General features: G+C 39.7%; 1 protein-coding gene across 1 annotated transcript in view; it reads left to right on the top strand.

Moving 5' to 3' along the window:
* LOC140482872 (CAP-Gly domain-containing linker protein 4-like) overlaps positions 1 to 19,244 on the top strand; it is a 276,546-nt gene that overhangs the window by 103,795 nt on the left and 153,507 nt on the right. Inside the window, exon 7 of the mRNA XM_072580592.1 lies at positions 9,587 to 9,823. Within this exon, the coding sequence (XP_072436693.1) occupies positions 9,587 to 9,823 (237 nt within the window). The remainder of the gene's footprint in view (positions 1 to 9,586; positions 9,824 to 19,244) is intronic.

Genomic DNA, 19,244 nt, shown 5'->3' with positions numbered 1-19,244 from the left:
GTGCCAAAGTAATAAAGATGAAAGTAGGAACCACTTTTATAGCACAATAGCTGAAGTAACTTGTATCTATCAGTGATGCGAGTTGAAGGAAGGCTGAAGTAATACCGTGTGAGTAATACTTTTCTTCATAATTATTTGCTGAAGGGGCTCCAACATTTTCACTTTTCTTTTCAGACAAACATGAAAATAGAACAAAGAAGTGTGGATGCTGAAATCTGAATAAAAATCTGATTAAAATTTTTGCAAATGTGGAGTGAAAATAATTTAATTTCTAGCCTCCTACATGAAGATTTTATGTTTTCAATTTGTATCTGAAGTACAAGAAATTAAATAATTTGCACATGTGCAGCTATAGAATGTATGCTCCACAAAATATGGTATAATTTTCCAAGTATTTTCTATTCTAAAATCTGCAGAACTGTTGGTCCTAAGCTTATGCAGTGAACCGGTTCAATTAATTTTGAAATGACAGCTCAGAGCGATTTACAGTTTTAAAGAAGCTGATAACATTTTGTTGGAGTCCAAATTGACATTGCTGGATATTTGTTTTGCTGAACAAGTGTTATTTTTGTAAATTTCCATAGAAGAGAGCAGTAAAATAATGATTGGTTTTAGATTACCATTGTTTAATTTATTCTATAAAAGTGGAATCTTTTAACTAAGCTTACTCTGGATGGAATCTTCCTAGCCTTATTGAGTCAGTTGGGAAAATATGGTAAGATCAGAAAAATGAGATTCTTGATGTCAAGAACAAAAGTCCAATCAACCACCCGAGTTTTTACGGTGAGAGTTCTATCTGCATGCATTAATATTTCATTGTTACCTAATCTCAGCTCAGTCATTAAGCACTTTGTTATTTTACCGGGCAGTGGAGAGAAGCTAGACAATGAAAATTCTCGACCTGAAATTTTGAGGAGGTACCTGGGTGGTTCAAGTGGAATGCTTGGTCCTCCAGGCCTACATTGTGACCAGCATTCCCCAACATATCAGGGGACACTGCATGGGCAGTGACCACCTGTATCCTTTATCCACAGAGGTTGGCATCGGAGACACAAAAATCATCACATGATCGTGGCACATCTAAGACTCACCATTAAGACAGTGCACCTTCTCAGTATTGTACTTTGGAGAGCACTGATGTTTTTCAATGCAATGCTGCTGTCAAGCCACTTCGTGTTTAAGGAAAGGCATCCATCCCATGCAGTTGAACAGGATATATCCCAAGGGCTTTTAATTTACTGTCATAATGCTCATTCACTTTGCACATACTTGAGTGCATTTCTGCCTTATATAGCTTTGACATTTTATGTATTGTCTTCTAATTCAGAATTTACAGCCCTAGTGCATTTATCTTACCTTGCCACTGTTACATCTACAGCATGTATCAGCAGCTTGTGTGTCAGCCTATTGGGGCAGTCAGGTTCAGAGGTTCCATATCATTACAGCCCAGGAGTTAGACTGTGGTCAGTCCTGCGTATCCAGTGGAACTGTCCAGAGATTAGGTAAATCAGTTGGGGAGCTGCGCAGCTATCAGTCAGAACTCCGGACAGTCATTAGTTGTGGCTGTTGTTTCAAGTTGGTCAGGGTGTTGGGCCATGGTCAATCCAGAGGGCAGCTCAATGAAAGTCAAGGAAGGGTCATCAGGGGCCACTCCTGTGATGGGCAAATTGAGGAAATCAATTGTAGGAATTGGAGATGAAATACTGAGATGCAGAGGGGACAATAATTATGAGTGGGGCATCTCAACATATAAGGTTGTGAGATAATAGTATGTTAGAGGCAAAAGGGGGAGGGTCTTTGACAGTCACCACTATCCTGGCTTCGAAGTGTAGAAGTGGATCAAGGTAGTTGGCAATTAGCTATAAGCCTAGATCTTAGGAGGTCATGTGGTGAAATGAATATTTAAAGAGTTGGTTGGAAATTGTGGAAAGTCAGACTGATAGGATCAACAAGGAGTGCAAGGAAGAAAGCTTTGGTATGTCACCTAAAATAACAGGTTGAGAGTGTGACTCGCACTGCTAAGTGTGATCACTGTTGCCTTTCACCCTCATTGGAATTGCAAACACACACTGGAAATGAATAGTGGCTGCCACCACATCTGGAGTAGGTGGAGTAAGTGTTTTGTATAAAGATGTGTCTTCAGTTGTCAGTAATGTGAGGCCCTTCAAGGAGCAGCTGCATTAATTAGGCACATATACAATATGGGTTTATGATATCTATTAACATTGGATTCACATGTGAAATGCATGCACTGACCAATTGTGTGAAATACAATTCTGGCCACATCCAGTTCTGACCATGTCATTGGTCATCGCTACTTGAGCATAGCCATCTGTGACGTAATTACAAGCGACCTACAGGCCATGATTCACAAAGACAATCCAAGGTCTCATACACTGCACAAAGATTTCCTCTCACTTTGAACTGTATTTGCCAACATACTGTTTTGTGCATTGCTATCTTGGGTGATGTGGAGGTGGGTATAAATTTCAGTAATCCTACCACAATTACAATCTACAACTGTATTTGCACAATATGGCTTGAGCTGCATACATCAGAAGGTGGTCCACTATATCAAAATCACTATCATTTCTTGCTCTCCTTATCAGAGTCCTCCATATCCAAATGTATCAAGGACAATGCTAAACTGTCATTTTTGTGTGCCATGAATGCGAATGATCCCCTTACCAAGAAATTGTGGGGAACAAATGCAGCAACAAGACCTGGGGCAACAGCAGCCTTAGTAGTTGCTGAACAGCTTCCGGTTAAAAAGCAACTGAATTGAGGAAGTGCAGAGGCCTAGAATGTGTTGTCTTTGTTGCTGTTTCTTTCAGATGAACAATGTGTATTGCTGTTGCAGACTGATGATGTCCCAGGACACTCTTTCAGAACTATGCCATTTGCTAGAAAAAGGACTTACAAAACCTATCCTGTTGGCCATCATGGTGACAGCTCTGCTAAACTTTTATGCAATTGACTTTTTCCAAGGATTCACTGGGGGCCTTTGTGGGATCTCTTAATCCTCAACCAGAAATGTATCAGAGCAATTACAGAAACAGTTTGTGCCAGATCATATCCCTTCATCATGTTTCCCTATGATGAGCTCAATATCAAGGCCTGAGCAACAGGCTGTGCAAATATAGCTGGCTTCACACAGGTGCAGGACAGTATAGACTGAACGCATATTTCATTGATAGTACTGTATCATAATGACTTCATTAATAGAAAAGGTTTCAGAAATTGTACAAGTCATTTGTGATCACCAGTACCACATCTTAGATGCCTGCATCAAATACCCCTAAAGCTGCCATATTGCCTTTGTCCTTGATAACTCTCAGGTTCCTGCTTCAACTAAAGGGATACCTTTACAGGAATGGCTGCTAAGAGACGCAGACTAATCTCTGCAGCCATAGCTGATGACTTTGTTATGCAATCACTTGAATGAAGCTGAGCATAAATACAATACACGATTATTGGTGCTGGAAGAGCACAGCAGTTCAGGCAGCATCCAACGAGCAGCGAAATCGACGTTTCGGGCAAAAGCCCTTCATCAGGAATAAAGACAGTGAGCCTGAAGCATGGAGAGAAAAAGCTAGAGGAGGGTGGGGGTGGGGAGAGAGTAGCATAGAGTACAATGGGTGAGTGGGAGAGGAGATGAAGGTGATAGGTCAAGGAGGAGAGGGTGGAGTGGATAGGTGGAAAAGGAGATAGGCAGGTCGGACAAGTCAAGGAGACAGTGCTGAGCTGGAAATTTGAAACTAGGATGATGGGGGAAGGGGAAATGAGGAAGCTGTTGAAGTCCACATTGATGCCCTGGGGTTGAAGTGTTCCGAGGCGAAAGATGAGGCGTTCTTCCTCCAGGCGTCTGGTGGTGAGGGAGCAGCGGTGAAGGAGGCCCAGGAACTCCATGTCCTCGGCAGAGTGGGAGGGGGAGTTGAAATGTTGGGCCACGGGGCGGTGTGGTTGATTGGTGCGGGTGTCTGGGAGATGTTCCCTAAAGCGCTCTGCTAGGAGGCGCCCAGTCTCCCCAATGTAGAGGAGACCCCATCAGGAGCAACGGATACAATAAATGATATTAGTGGGTGTGCAGGTAAAACGTTGATGGATGTGGAAGGCTCCTTTAGGGCCTTGGATAGAGGAGGTGTGGGCATAGGTTTTACAGTTCCTGCGGTGGCAGGGGAAAGTGCCAGAATGGGAGGGTGGGTCGTAGGGGGGTGTTACCTATCACCTTCATTTCCTCCCCCACTCACCCATTGTACTCTCTGCTACTCTCTCCCACCCCCACCCTCCTCTAGCTTATCTCTCCATACTTCAGGCTCACTGCCTTTATTCCTGATGAAGGGCATTTGCCCGAAACGTCGATTTCGCTGCTCGTTGGATGCTGCCTGAACTGCTATGCTCTTCCAGCACCACTAATCCAGTATTTGGTTTCCAGCATCTGCAGTCATTGTTTTTACCTCATAAATACAAGACAGTCCATTCTTCCACCACGCTATTGTGAAGCAGACAACAGATCTCCTCAAGACCTTTTCTGGTACTTGGTTCAGCCTGGAGGGCAGTTTGCACTGCACAAGTAGTGTGCTGCATAAACCTTGTGTGCTGTGTTACACACAACTGGAACATGCAAAGTGGGAATGTGATGGACGTTGATGAGTGTGGGGAGCAGTTATAGTCTCCCAAGGAGGAAGGTGAGGACATTGAACAGGAGACACATCACCTTCAGTATGGTAGAGCGGTGCAGCATTCAGTGCAACAAACCATACAGGACGTAATTGACACCTGGTTCCAATAGATGTGGGTTGGATGATGTCATCATTCATTGACTGTAAATTTGTTGTTCAAAAGGCAAGCATTCCCTGTTATTTCCAAAAGCAAATGCAGCATTTTTGCTTTTATTTACTTTGCCTTTCCTGCTGTTTAATAAATGTTAACATTATCCACTGTCTGTAGGCTTTACAGCACATAATGCTCCCTTATTGAACATTGACAAGATGTTATGCTATATTGGGCATGAGGGAAAGAATAGCACTCCTTTCGTCATGCTTCTAACATCGTATGATGCTAAGCACCATAGCTCTTTGGTTTCGTTCTTATAGTTACTTTGATAGTTAATCAGACAACTGATGATGGGAAGAGTTAATACATTTATGATTTTGATATTTTATTTCCATGAAGTGTCACCCATGTCAATGTACCCTCAGAAGCATTATCTCCCACTGTGTGTACTATGAAGGCCTATTCCTAGCTGTCGTCATTTGACCTGGCACAGCTAGGTGTTAGATTTGACACTTGTTGTATGAATCCTAGAAGGTCCTGGCAGCAATGAGTTCTACAGCCGCTAGTGAGCACACAATATTGTGAGTATAGCATTATAGGACTATAGTAAGCATAACATGGTATACAGCAGAGAATTGCATGAGCTAACATACCTAGAGCTCACAGAGAAACTCTTCTCTGAGATAGCTTAGCAAATCACTCAGTTCAAGGGCAATTATGAATGGGCATCAATTGCTAGCCTTGCAAGTAACACAGTCAAATCACATGAATGAACCAAAATAAAAATGAGTGGTAGTGTAATTCATCTTCAACATTTGGTTCAAAATGGATATATGTTAAGTCTGTTGAAAAAAAAACTCAGGCATGGTATGAAATAGGGTGCTGATGCATGCTTATCTGCTCTGTGTGAACACACAAGAAGAGTACCAGAGTGTCTGATTTATTGGCTGTTTAGAGGGTTTTGCATTATCTTGTCATTTCTGAAAGTTAGATTTTGAATCTTCGTTGAAGTCATGAGCTGGGGCAATGTATTCCTATAAGGTCTGCAGTGTCATGGTAATCAGAAAAGTGCCATCTTCAAGCTGTGTGCACATAGTTGAATGATAAAAAGGGCCTGTACACTTAAACAAATCACCTCTGCATTACAAAATAAAACCAAGTCTTTTATGAATGTCAATAAGAGAAATAATTGGGGAAATCTCAAACTGGTTTCCTACAGGTCAGTAGTACACGAGTAATTCCAATTTGCTTTCTTAACAAAAATAAAGTGAGTGTCAACATTGGACAATTTGATAGTGTTGTGATAATGGAGTCCTACTGAATTTAGGTTTAGAATGTATTCGTTGGTGTAGAGCACTGCATAGTTCAGACATTGCTTGCATAAAATAGTTCAATGTTTATTAGCATCCTTCTCTAAACCAATGCTAACACTGCCTAACATGGATATATCCAAGCCAGTTTGGAGATTTGACTTCCAGAATACTTTTACAATGTATTTGCAACTTAATATTAAAGCAGTTTTTGGTGCAATACCCTAATTAGCTAATACTTGTCGTTATTAAGCTGCTAGTAGTACTCTGAAGATAATTTAGTCAAGTTTATTATTACTAGAAAGTCTCTGTATTGTTAGGCTGCAAGTACCTAAAAGGTTCTTTAAGGTTTGATCAAAATATACAAGACACGTGCATCAATATAAAGCAAACTTATTAGCTTACTCTACTTTAGTTATATGCAGACTACAAACTAATGAGTGAATCTACTAGCTCAAACAACTTTAGACATATTCACCAAGTGAATCTCACTACCTTATCCTCATGCCAGGGACTCCTTGGAGCTCTTTCTCTGTTCCCATGGTCTTGGTGTCATGCTTCCAGTCCAATGGTGAAAATCCCCGTGGTGAAAGTTCCTTCAAGCAGGGAAGAATCCCCAGTATTAATATTCTGAATTTGACGTCATGTGCTGCATTACTATTCCTGAGTACTTTTCCAGGCATTCCTCTGTGCTTGGTGGTCACAAACAAATCCAGCCAGTTCCTAAGCCCAAGGCAAGGTCATTGCTAGCCAAAACAATCTACTTTCCACAAAGTCTGGTTTTCATGGATTTCCTTTAAATTGCTTATTGCCATGTCCAATTATCTTTAACAATAAACCTTTAAAAGTCTGGTTTGGAGAGATCGTTTTTGAGCCTAACACTACAGTTTATTGTGGCAATGTTGATGAGTTGTCTGCCTCCTCTATTATTATTTATGGTATTTAGCAAACTATTTGTTTCAATTCTTCTGAAGAGTGTCAACTTTTAAAAAGAAACTCATGTAATGAGTTAATAGCTGAGAGGATGACATAGCAACATTTTGCATTTTCAGACATTTTCTTTAACAAAAGAGCAAAAGCACAATTAAATAAACACTGACTTTACAGACAACTTGTATTATAAACCTCTTCCTCTGAGATGTTCCCTTGGGATCAAGGATGACTTGCTTCCATTTTGGTTAGGTGGCTTTGAAATGGCTGAAAAGTCCCAAGTGTAACTTACACACTCTGCTACCCCGGTAGTGCTTGAAGGCTTGGGTAGTCATTGGTTTTTTGGAGGTTAGTGCACTCCCTCTGCTGCCTCAACTTTGCCTCTTTACATTGCAGACAAGGTCTCTTGATATATTTAGTGCCTTCTTGAATGAGCTTTCTCTGTCCTGATTGATGTCAAGCAAGGGTCACCTATGATTCAGCATCTATTTCACCTCTGCAATAATGGCTGGAAATCATGTCATTGTGCTAATGTCAAGGATCATTATAGAATCTACGTTCTCTAATTTTTGTGTTCTTCTGTGCAGACCTCCAAGGTCCATGTGCAGCTGCAACTTTTGAAACTTCCTCAAGTCAATTATATTGGCCCGTTAATTAGCTTGCCTAGACCCTCCGAATATCCATAAAACTTAGAGGAAAGGTTGCTGGTAATCCAGAGGCTGAAACTAATCGTCTGATGACATGGTCTTGAATTCCGCTGTGGCATCTGGTGTAACTTAAATTTAGTTAACAAAATCTAGAATGTAAACTTAGTCTCAGTAGCAGTGACCATCACAAATGTCTTTTATTTTTGTAAACACCTATCTGGTTGCCCAGTATCCTTTTAGGAAGGAAATCTGCTATCCTTACCTGATCTGGCCTACATGTTACTCCAGACCCATAGAAATGTGATTGTATCTTAACTACCCTCTGAGGTCAGTTAAAGGCCAGTTGGAGATGGGCAATACATGTAGACTTCCAGTAAAGACCACTTTCACAAAATAATGAAAATAAAATAAAATGAGGACATCCCAAAAGTTTCTGCTTTCCTCCCTGAATCTCCTGCCACGTTCGAGCTCTGCGTAGAGCAGTTGCTTCAGGGATCTGGTTTCTGACACACAAGTGACATCTCCCTCTCCCTAAAGGAGCAATAGTGATTCCTGTGCTGCCTTATGATTTGGAGATTTGGGCAGCCTACAGCAGGAATTTCAAATCATAAAATGGAATATCTTATCCTCTTATTTTTAGCACACCAAAGAAATATCTTTCACAGTTATGCAGTAGACTGTTCTTTATATGAGCATTCAGTCCTTCAAAAATCCTCCAACTTCATTTCAATTAATAACAAATTTATTTATTTTTTTCCTCAATGAGCTTCTACTCTCATTACAGCCATAGCGACTTTTGACGTCTAGCTCTCCCTTTCCAGATCTTGGCAGACCAATTTGTCTGTGATGCTCGGTGATGTTTTGGGGGAACCTGTAACTCGATAGCACAATGGCTTCCTCTATACTCTTCTTATCTCAAAGCCCATCATTATGACCACGTAAATTTTCATGGGCCTTGCATTCAGCCGAACAGTTGTCCTTGAGGGCCTGACTATCTTTCATCTTAAACTGGCCATTTAGTTTCAAATCACAACTGTTTAAAATCTAACATTATCAACATTTTTCTGGATCTTGGAGATTCATAGTATGTCCAGCATGTCATTACTGCCTTTACCATTGTCTGCAAGTGTGAATACCTTGCCATCTTTTTCCACAGTTAAACAATGCAGGCTTTCCTTTAATTTTTGCAACCCCATCGCCCTGTTGTCAGGCAGATTTCAGGTCATATGATCCCCTTCATTTTCCCTTAAATTTAAAGACACTGACTGAAACTTTTTAAACATGTTAACCTTGAGCAGAATATTGTGCCTTTCCATGCATTTGATGGATGTATAGGGCACTTATTTAGACAGGAGGGTTGTGAGTAAGGACACTCCCTTCCTACTATCACTCACTCTGGCCTTGAACCCAGGCCTTGAGTATTGATAGCAGCCATTGCCTTCCCAGTGTTTCTTCTGTGTACAGAGAAGTTGCTGGTCTTTGGCTGTTAGATCACAGCAATGGGACTTCCATCCCCGGGAAATAACCTGTCACTAACTTGTTAAGCACTTTATTGGCACAAGTTATTCCAGACCTTCCTGAAAATTGACACTGTGGGGTTCTGGACAAATGTGAACAAGATGTTCATTTAGGGCTGCTTCAACAACTCTAACCAATTAAATTATCAAACAAATTTTTATCTTCAAGTAATTGGTATGATGAATTTGTTTTTAAAAAAACTACTAATTGTTGTATGTACATGACCATCCACAAATGGAATATCATTAGGAATTTTGCACCTCGTACTAGTTTTGTATTTGAAAAAAGTAGTAACTGAGCAGTGGATTACACATATACTGAACTTTGCTTTCAGTGACTAAAATGATTTCAAATAAATATTTTTGCATGATAATTGTTAATAATCACCTTTTTCTTCCTGAACAGAATGATAAAGGACAGATGCCTGTTGATATTGTTCCTGACCCCTTGGATATGCCACTCGAGATGGCAGAGGCAGCAGCAGTTGCCAAAGAACTGAAACAGATGCTCTTGGATGCATTACCACTGACATGCAACATATCAAAAGCCATGTTGACAAACTATGATCACATCTCAGGCAAGGCACTACTGATGTCGCTGGGCCTAAAGCTGGGAGAGAGAGTGATGATTGCAGGGCAAAAGGTAAATAATGAATAAGTATGAGGACAGATTAATGTATTCATGGACCCATTGTGCTTGCAGTAGCAAAAACAGTTTTTGCTGCTATATGTGTGCTTTTGTATAACATTTGTCAATGTACTGCAATCTGTAAGGTTTTTCTGTCATATTAATCTTGTTTGTCAGTCTGTGTTTGTCTGTCTGTGAACCTGATTACCACTGTAATATCAGTACCTGAATAAAGGTATGAAGTCAATAGATATAAAAATCAGGCATGGACTTTGGACAATATTGTTAAAAGAATTAAGCAATTTGTATCCTAAAATGCGAATTAAAATGCAAGACTTGAGACTATCATAGTATCCAAATTCTAATAATAAATAAAAAATTGTGATCAAAACAAAGCTTTCTGTAGCAAAATGTTTTATTCCAGCTAGTAGCTTTTTATCACATCTCTTACAATATTATATCATTTCTCCATAATCATTGTTGCAGTTCTTTGATTTCAAAATGTTCAAAAACGATCTAATATATAATAATATCCTTGGTTTTCACTTGACAATGAATAGTCAGTTTGGTGTATATTACTATATTGTATACGTGTTCACTTGGTCCCTGGACGCAGTTATTAAGAAGGTACTATTATCATGCACAATTATTTACACGTTCTCAACTTGCTTTTAGCAGTTAAGATACACTCTGGTCTTGTTCCCCCTATTCTATAGCATCTAATACTTCTTCAGTTACCTCCTCTTCTATCTTTCCCATTTTATTTTCACTACAAGTGTCTTATTGATGAGATCTATCGTCTGCTCCATTGATCCCATTCCAAATAAACTGCTGACTACTAAACTTCCATTTTGGGCCTCCATATAAGCTGAAATAGTTTATTATTTATTCTCCTGTGATAGTTCCCCAGTCTTTCAAAATGGCTGTCATTATAGAACATAGAACAATACAGCGCAGAACAGGCCCTTCGGTCCTCGATGTTGCGCTGACCTGTGAACTATTCTCAGCTTGTCCCCCTACACTATCCCAAAATCATCCATGTGCTTATCTAAGGATTGTTTAAATCTCCCTAATGTGGCTGAGTTGACTACATTAGCAGGTAGGGCATTCCATGCCCTTACCACTCTCTGCGTAAAGAACCTCCTCTGACATCTGTCTTAAATCTATCACCCCTCAATTTGTAGTTATGCCCTCTCGTACAGCTGATGCCATCATCCTAGGAAAAAGTCTTTCACTGTCTACCTAATCCTCTGTTTATCTTGTATGTCTCTATCAAATCCCCCCTTAGCCTTCTTCTTTGCAATGAGAACAGACCCAAGTCTCTCAGCTTTCCTCATAAGACCTTCTCTCCAGACCAGGCAACATCCTGGTAAATCTCCTCTGCACTTTTTCCAATGCTTCCACATCCTTCCTGTAATGGGGCGACCAGAACTGTACACAATATTCCAAGTGTGGCCACACCAGCATTTTGTATAGATGCAGTATGATATTGCGGTTCCAGAAGTCAATCCCTCTACCAATGAAACCTAACACACCGTATGCCTTCTTAACAGCACTATCCACCTGGGTGGCAACTTTCAGAGATCTATGCACATGGACTCCAAGATCCCTCTGCACATCCACATTGCCAAGAATCTTTCCATTGACCCAGTAATCTGCCTTCCTGTTATTCTTCCCAAAGTGCATCACCTCACATTTAGCTGCATTGAACTCCATTTGCCACCTCTCAGCCCAATTCTGTAGTTTATCCAAGTCCCCCTGCAACCTGTAACATTCTTCCAAACTGTCCACTACTCCACCGACTTTAGTGTCATCTGCAAATTTACTAATCCATCCACCTGTGCCTGCGTCTAAGTCATTTATAAAAATGACAAACAGCAGTGGTCCCAAAACAGATCCTTGTGGCACACCACTAGTAACTGGACTCCAAGCTGAATATTTTCCGTCAACCACCACTTGCTGCCTTCTTTCAGAAAGCCAGTTTCTAATCCAAACTGCTAAATCACCCCCAATTCCATGCCTCTGCATTTTCTCCATCAGCCTACCATGTGGAACCTTATCAAAGGCTTTACTGAAGTCCATGTACACCACGTCAACTGTCCTACCCTCATCCGCATGCTTGGTCACCGTCTCAAAAAAACTCAGTGAGGTTTGTGAAACATGACCTGCCCTTGCAGTCATTGTTTTTACCTTGACGAAACCATGTTAACTATCTGAAATCAAATTGTTGCTTGCTAGATGATTATAAACCTTATCTCTTATAATCCTTTCCAAAACTTTTCCTACAACAGAAGTAAGGCTCATTGGTCTGTAATTACTTGGGTCATCTCTGCTGCCCTTCTTGAACAGGGCACAACATTTGCAACCCTCCAATCCTCAGGTACTAAACCTGTAGACAATGACTACTCAAATATCAAAGCCAAAGGCCCTGCTATCTTCCTCCCTAGCTTCCCGGAGAATCCTTGGATAAATCCCATCCGGCCCAGGGGACTTGTCTACTTTCACTCCTCCTAGAATTGATAACACCTGTGCGTAACTAACCTCGATCCTTTAAAAAACCTGAATCTTTATCCCTCCGGCCATGTGAACTGCCTGACAGTTGTGAACTTTCTTTTTCTCTCCAATTCCAAGTTTGAGCTTGTATTTTATGCGCTTCCTTCTTTGTATCTTCCTAACACATTTCTGTTCCTGCCACAGTACCAAAATGACTGGAACCAAATCACAATTTACATTTGCCTGACAGAACACAGTAATTTAACCCTTTACTGCTCCATCTCTCAACAACCTCGGTCATAGTTGATCTAATCATTGTGCTCCAGCACCTCTAATCCATTACCTTTATTTACTGGAAGCAAAATTGATAGAAGTAATTGGGCGGCATGGTGGCTCAGTGGTTAGCACTGCTGCCTCACAGGGACCCGGGTTTTATTCTAGCCTTGTGCGACTGTGCAAACTCCACACCGACATTCTCCCTGTATCTGTGTGGGACTCTTCCAAGTGCTCAGGTTCCCTCCTACAATCCAAAGACGTGCAGGCTAGGTGAACTGGCCAATCTAAGTTGCCCATAGTGTTCAGGGATATATAGGTTATGTGCATTAGTCAAGGGTAAATGTAGAATAATAGGGTAGGGGAATGAGTCTGGTTGGGTTGCTCTTCGGAGGGGCGTTGTGGACTTGTTGGACCAAATGGCCTGTTTCCACAATGTAGGGATTCTATGGATTCCAGATCTAACTAAAATACTGTTGATCAGGAAATCAGAAATCACAGAATAAGCTGCAGGATCTCAGCAGTTGTAGCAGCATTGTGAAGAGAGAAACAGAAGCATACTGAAGAAGAGCCATACTGGACTTGAAGCGTTAACTCTGTTTTTCTCTTTTCACAGATGTTGCTAGAATTGCTGAGATTTTCCAGCACATTCTGCATTTGTACATAATTTAGTTGGTCTGTCTTTAATTGGTTACATTTTTACCTACTTGTTTGTAATCAGAGCATCTCCATCAGTGGATTCTCTTTCTTTTATTGTGTCTTTCATTTAAAACCTTGAAGTTCTTACTTTGGCCTCCTCCACTATGCTGCTTGATATTTTATGCACAGGACCATTTTCCATATGTGTACTCATGACGTACACTTCTATGCCTTATCAACTCTCGATTCCTTGTCTGCTAATGTTATAGAATTGTGTAACATGCAGTCTTAAGTAAGCCAGTTTTCTCTATTTTAACAGCCAGTCTGAAGTTAATCAGATGGTTCCAAACTGGAGTTCCATACAAACCTGAGCTCTATTTTCAACCCTGTATCATGAAGCTTGCCAATTTCTATTTCCATATCATTATCTGTCTTTAGTGCATATCAGCCCAACAACTATTGAACCTCACATCTATTCCTTTGTCAAGATTAAACTTATCTATACCAATGACCTCATTGCTTGCCTCTCAACCTTCAATCTCCACAAGTTACAATTCATTCAAACTTATGCTGCCCATATCCAATATCTCACCAAATCCTACTCACATCAACTTTATTTTAGCTGACCTACATTTTATTCTGGCTTTCAGAGCCTCAAGTTTAAAATGGTCATTCTGTGTTTAAATCCTTTGATAGCCTTGCACCTCCCTGTATAAAATCCCCAGCCCAAATATCCCATTAAACCTGCCACTCCTCTGAATCCAGTCTCTACCACATTCCCTTTCATTTCCTGATCATGCCTTCAACCATAAATAAACTCAGAACAAAGTCTGAGAAGGTGCTGGTGAGCTGCCTATTTGAACCACTTATTGAATCTGCCACGTTTTTTAAAAACTGCTTCAAACTTAACTCTTTGACCTAAAATTTGATCATCCTTCCTTTGATTATTCTTCTTTAACACGTTATCATTCTTATCCACTGAAGCACACTGAAGCTTTTGTTTGCTAAATGTGCTATGTAGACGCAAGTTGTTTTTGTTATTTATGATTGTTGCTTTAAATAATATGCTTTGAAAATAATTAGGAGTTCAGTAGTGTATATGACCAGGAGGTTTGTGAAATCATTATGTGAAAGCATTACTATTTGGACGGAAATACTTTGCATGTCTCACACAGGTTGGTATAGACTTCTCCAAACAAGGTAGAAGCTTCAATTTGTTTAAAAGCAAAAACTTCCTTTAACAGAAAGTGCAGTTGATTTTAAATGCTGTTCATTTTTTAAAAAAGTAGTCGTCTCATTGCAATCACATTTCAGTCATGTGGAGAAATCACAAACAGATTTGTAGCTGTAATTTGTTAGTGTCAGAGGTGAAAGAGGAAGTGTGACTTAAAATTCATTATGTTTTCAAGGGTTGACTGCCTACAGTTTAATAAAAAATCTGGTTCACTAATGTCCTTTGGAAGGTAATCTGCTACCCATTCCTGGTCTGGCCTACATGTAACACTAGCCATATTAGAAATGTGTTTGAAATAGCCTAGAGAGCAAATCAGTTGATGGGCAACAAATGTTAGCCTTCCCAATGTGCCCACAAGCATAAAAGAAACTGAAGTGAGTAAGCTGGGCAATTCCTTCAGAGATTCCACAAGATCCCCAAATACAGCTTCTAGCTATGCTCGCAAATTGTCTGTCTGATCATTAGATAATCAGTGAAAAGTAAAAATATTTGGAACTTCAGAAGGTAAAGAATAAATTTTGTGCTTAACATCTATCCTTCCTATATTTGAAGACCATTCACAAAGTTTGGTATACAGTTCCACGAATATTGGCTGCTCTTGGATCTTGAATCAAAGTAGTTACTGTCCACACATTTATTGAGAAATGATGATGTTGTGGTAATTCCACCATACTAGTGGTCTCGAGCTGCATGTTAGTACTTGGGTGGTGTTGGTTCAAATCTTGTTAGAGTAGTTGGTGGAATTTAAGTTCAATTAATTAAAAAACATCTGGAATTGAATACTAGTCTCACTAATGATGACCATGAAAATATCTCTAATGTTTTCTAGAGAAAAAAACTCTGCTAAATTAACCAGTCTGATTACATGTGTTTCCACACCCACAGCAATGTGGTTGACTCTTAAAGGCTTTAAGAAATGGTTTGTCTACTCATTTCAAGGGCTAGTGGGATGGGCAACATATACTGTCCTAGCCAGTGACCCTCACATCTCATGAACAAATAAATAGAAAAGATAGAGCATATTTTCCATGGCCAGTACTTTGCAAGTATAGATAGGAGTTATATATGGGGATCCTGCAGACTCCCCGTCATATTGCACACCAGATTGAATTTTCCTCTAGGCGGTTCCATTGGAACCCCCTGAAAGTCTCTAAAAAAAATCAGAGGCTCTGGACGGTTCCGATGAAATTAAGCAAAATAGTTACTCAGGAAACATATGAAACTCGGCCCAATGTTCACATGCCCAGTGTTTTTACTTTTGGAAAATGTTCACATTTTGATAAGACATCAAAACTTTATTTTTCTTTTCTTCATGTAAGAGATTTTCAGTTTGGTTCAAATGGGCAGTGTTAAGAACTTGTCAACTTACTATTCCTTAATATCTTAGCCAATTTCTGTCAACCCATTTCAGTTTCTTTATGCTTGTATTGGGTGTGGGCCCACTGGTAAAGCCAGCATTTGATGCCCATCAATTGATTTGGTCTCGGCTATTTCAACCACATTGATAATGGTGCTGGTGTAGCATATTGGCCAGACCAGGGATGGATGGCAAATTTTGTTCTAAAAGATGTAAATGAAGCAGATTAATTTTTTTTTAAAATGGCATCAAGGTCGTTAGAGACGTGGTGAACTGAAGGGCCTGTTTTTGTGTACTGTTCTATGTAACAGTAGGCAGTCAGTAGATTTTTAATTCCAGTCCAAAGATGTACAGGTTTGGTGAACTGACCATGCTAAATTGCCCATAGTGCTCAGGGATGTATAGGCTAGGTGTATTAGTTAGGGGAAATATAGAGTAATAGGGTAGGGGAATGGGTCTGTGTGGGATACTGTTCAGAGAGTCAGCATGGACTTGTTAGGCCAAATGGCCTGTTTCCACACTGTAGAGATTCTAAAAAAAATTTAATTGAGTTCACATTCCACCATCTGCCATAGTGGGTTTTGAACCCTTGTCTGCAGAAAATTATATTGTTGACTTGAGATTTTTATGATCCACAGGAATAACAGATAGCCAGAGGCTACAGTTTTGATTATGCAGGTTGATGTACAAGTCTGCCAGGATGCACAGATACATGCAGCATGAAACAGGCCGTTCAGCCCAACTCATCCCATGCTGACTAAGTTTCCTAAATTGTACCAGTCCCATTTACCTATGTTTGGCCCATATCCCTCTGAATCCATTCTTATTCATGTCCATGACCAAATGTCTTTTAAATGTTGTAACTTTACCCACCTCTACCTGTCCATCTGGCGTCTCGTTCCATATATGCATGAAAGCTGCCCCTCAAGACCCTTGTAAATCTTTCCCCTTTCACCTTAAACTGATGCCCTCTGGTTTTGGACTTTCCTACCCTTGGGAAAAGACATTAGCTATACTCCTTATCTATGCCTCCCATGATTTTATAAACCTTTATGTTGTTCAAAGTGAGAACAAGCTCATCCATGCGAAAGAGCATGGTGGTAATGGAGACAGTTCGGGCCTCTTTTCAAGGATAATGTGTAGAGCCTTCAAAACAAACTGTTGGGAAATGGACATGTAGAGGGATTATGCATACATGGTGAAGTGGGGGTAGCAAGGGGCAGGAGACTGAAATTGTAGAAACAACGTAAAACATCACAAGAATCTTTCTTAATCTTTCTCAACTATTACAAGGCACTCAAAGACAGGTCCTTTCTTTAAAGGGACACTTCCACAATAGACACAGCAATGTTAACTTTATGAAATCTTGTTTGTTTAAATTCTGGCAAATTTAAATGTGCTTGTGGTGTCAAATCTCAAGAATTCTCAATTTGGTATGATCCCCTGAGAGACTGATTACTTTTAAAAAGTTAGTTGAAATTTCCAGTTATTGGAAGGATCATACACCAAGATTTCAAGATTTAAGATTTTCACAGTATAAAATTAAAAGCAGCTTTTACTAAACACTTTTCGTAAACAACTTAAATCTAGACTCCACAAATGTCCCCATTTAACTTCTAAAAATGACAAAATAAATCCTCCCAAGGTTATAATTTACTCTAAGAACTAGTCCAAAACTGTTCTTAATTTTTGATGATTTACTTCCCATTTCCTTTTCCAGCTGGATAATTTCTAATCCCTGAACTGCCTTTTACAGTGTGAGATATCCTATAGATCTTGACTCTTGCCAACCTCATTCAAATTCTCACAAGCTCAATCTCTTTCATCTGAGTACAATTTTGTACAATTTCTGAGTACACATTCTACATGATGAGCTTTCAAGGCTTCAACCTCTACCTCTCTGATCTCCCTGTATCTCAGATTCTTGCAGACTGATCCATCCCTCACCCTCCCTCAAGAGATTCAAGGAGATCTTAACAAAAACATTGTAACTGGATTCTGCAATAGTTTGCTATGGATTTTTCTTTTCTCATTGCCCATCTCCAAGACACCATGAATCACGTGGGTATTTAGTCCAGATAGAAATGCTAATTAACTAATCTTTCAAATTCCAACTCCATTTTATCTTAAAATTAAACAAAGTTTAAAGTGCAACTATTTACAAAACCTGATTCTTAATACTTCAATAAAAGTAAAATACTGAATTCAGCGGAGATCTAAATTATAAAAAGAAAGTGGTGGATAAGTTCTGAGGAAGGGTCACTGGACCTGAAATGTTCACTCTGATTTCTGTTTACAGATAGAAATTGCTGGAAAAGTCTGGTACTGTTTGTTCGTAGTAGAGAAATTCAACAGGTCTGAGAGAAAACAGATTTAGTGTTGAGTCCAATATGATGATTCTTCAGAACTGTAGAACTTCAAAATGTTAGCGCTGACTCCATGCCAGATGCTGCCTAACCTCCAGAGTTTCTCCGCCACCTTCTGTTTTTATTCATATTACCTCCCTGGGAGATGTGGGGGCTAACAGTCTACCAGAGTCATCATAGATGCTCTTACGATTGTCTGCAGATGTGAAGATTTTTTACTGTCTTTCCAGTAGATCATTCTGGACTCCATAACAACAAAGCCACTTAAGCTTGTTGTCAAACAGCAGGATTTGGGACAGGTCACATGACCACTTCACAACTGTTTTATCTTATACTGACTGTCCCAAACATAACAAACTTGTAACCTTCATATTTGTAATAATCAAGTTTTTAGGAAGTTTCTGAAACCAGGGAGAAAAGTATCAAGATGGTGTAGGTTATGTAAATAAGAATTCTAGAGGGCAGGGCATAATATCTTGTAGTTGTGGAGGAAAAGGTACTAGAGGTGAACTGTAAGCTCAATTTGTATGAATGAGGGTGTAGTAGTAACTAATCGCAGATATGAATTGCTGAAATAGGGAGGGACAAGACTTAATAGATTTTTAGGAGTGCAGAAAAGTGGAAAATGTTATGCGCTGCAGAGTAATGGATTTGTTTAATTTTATAAATTCTGGTTATGAATGGTTGATGAAAGTAATATGACTGCTGAACCATTGTTTCACTGCCACATTACAGTTTTGATGGTTTGGTGAGCTGAGAAAAGTTTGTGCTAACATGTCTGAATTGTAATACTACTAAATGATTGTCTATGATGCTGGTTAGACTTTTCCCTGCCTGACAAATCTGGCAGTTATCTTAATAAAGATAAAAATAAAATTAAGCTGCAGATACTGGAGATCTAAAATAACAGAAAGTGTTGCAGAAACTGAGCAGGGTCATATGTATACCTGTATAAATGTCTGGCTAGTCCCTTCATATAGGCAAAACTAATCAAAATTTGAAAGAAATCTCAAATTATCTGTCTTAAATGTTGATTTTTGCTAGCTCTTAATGTTCATTGTACCATTGTCCCTG

Source organism: Chiloscyllium punctatum, chromosome 11 (assembly GCF_047496795.1).
Source record: "Chiloscyllium punctatum isolate Juve2018m chromosome 11, sChiPun1.3, whole genome shotgun sequence".
NCBI classification, from domain to species: Eukaryota; Metazoa; Chordata; class Chondrichthyes; order Orectolobiformes; family Hemiscylliidae; genus Chiloscyllium; species Chiloscyllium punctatum.
Note: the sequence above shows the minus strand (reverse complement) of the source record. Positions and strands in the feature narration are given on the sequence as shown.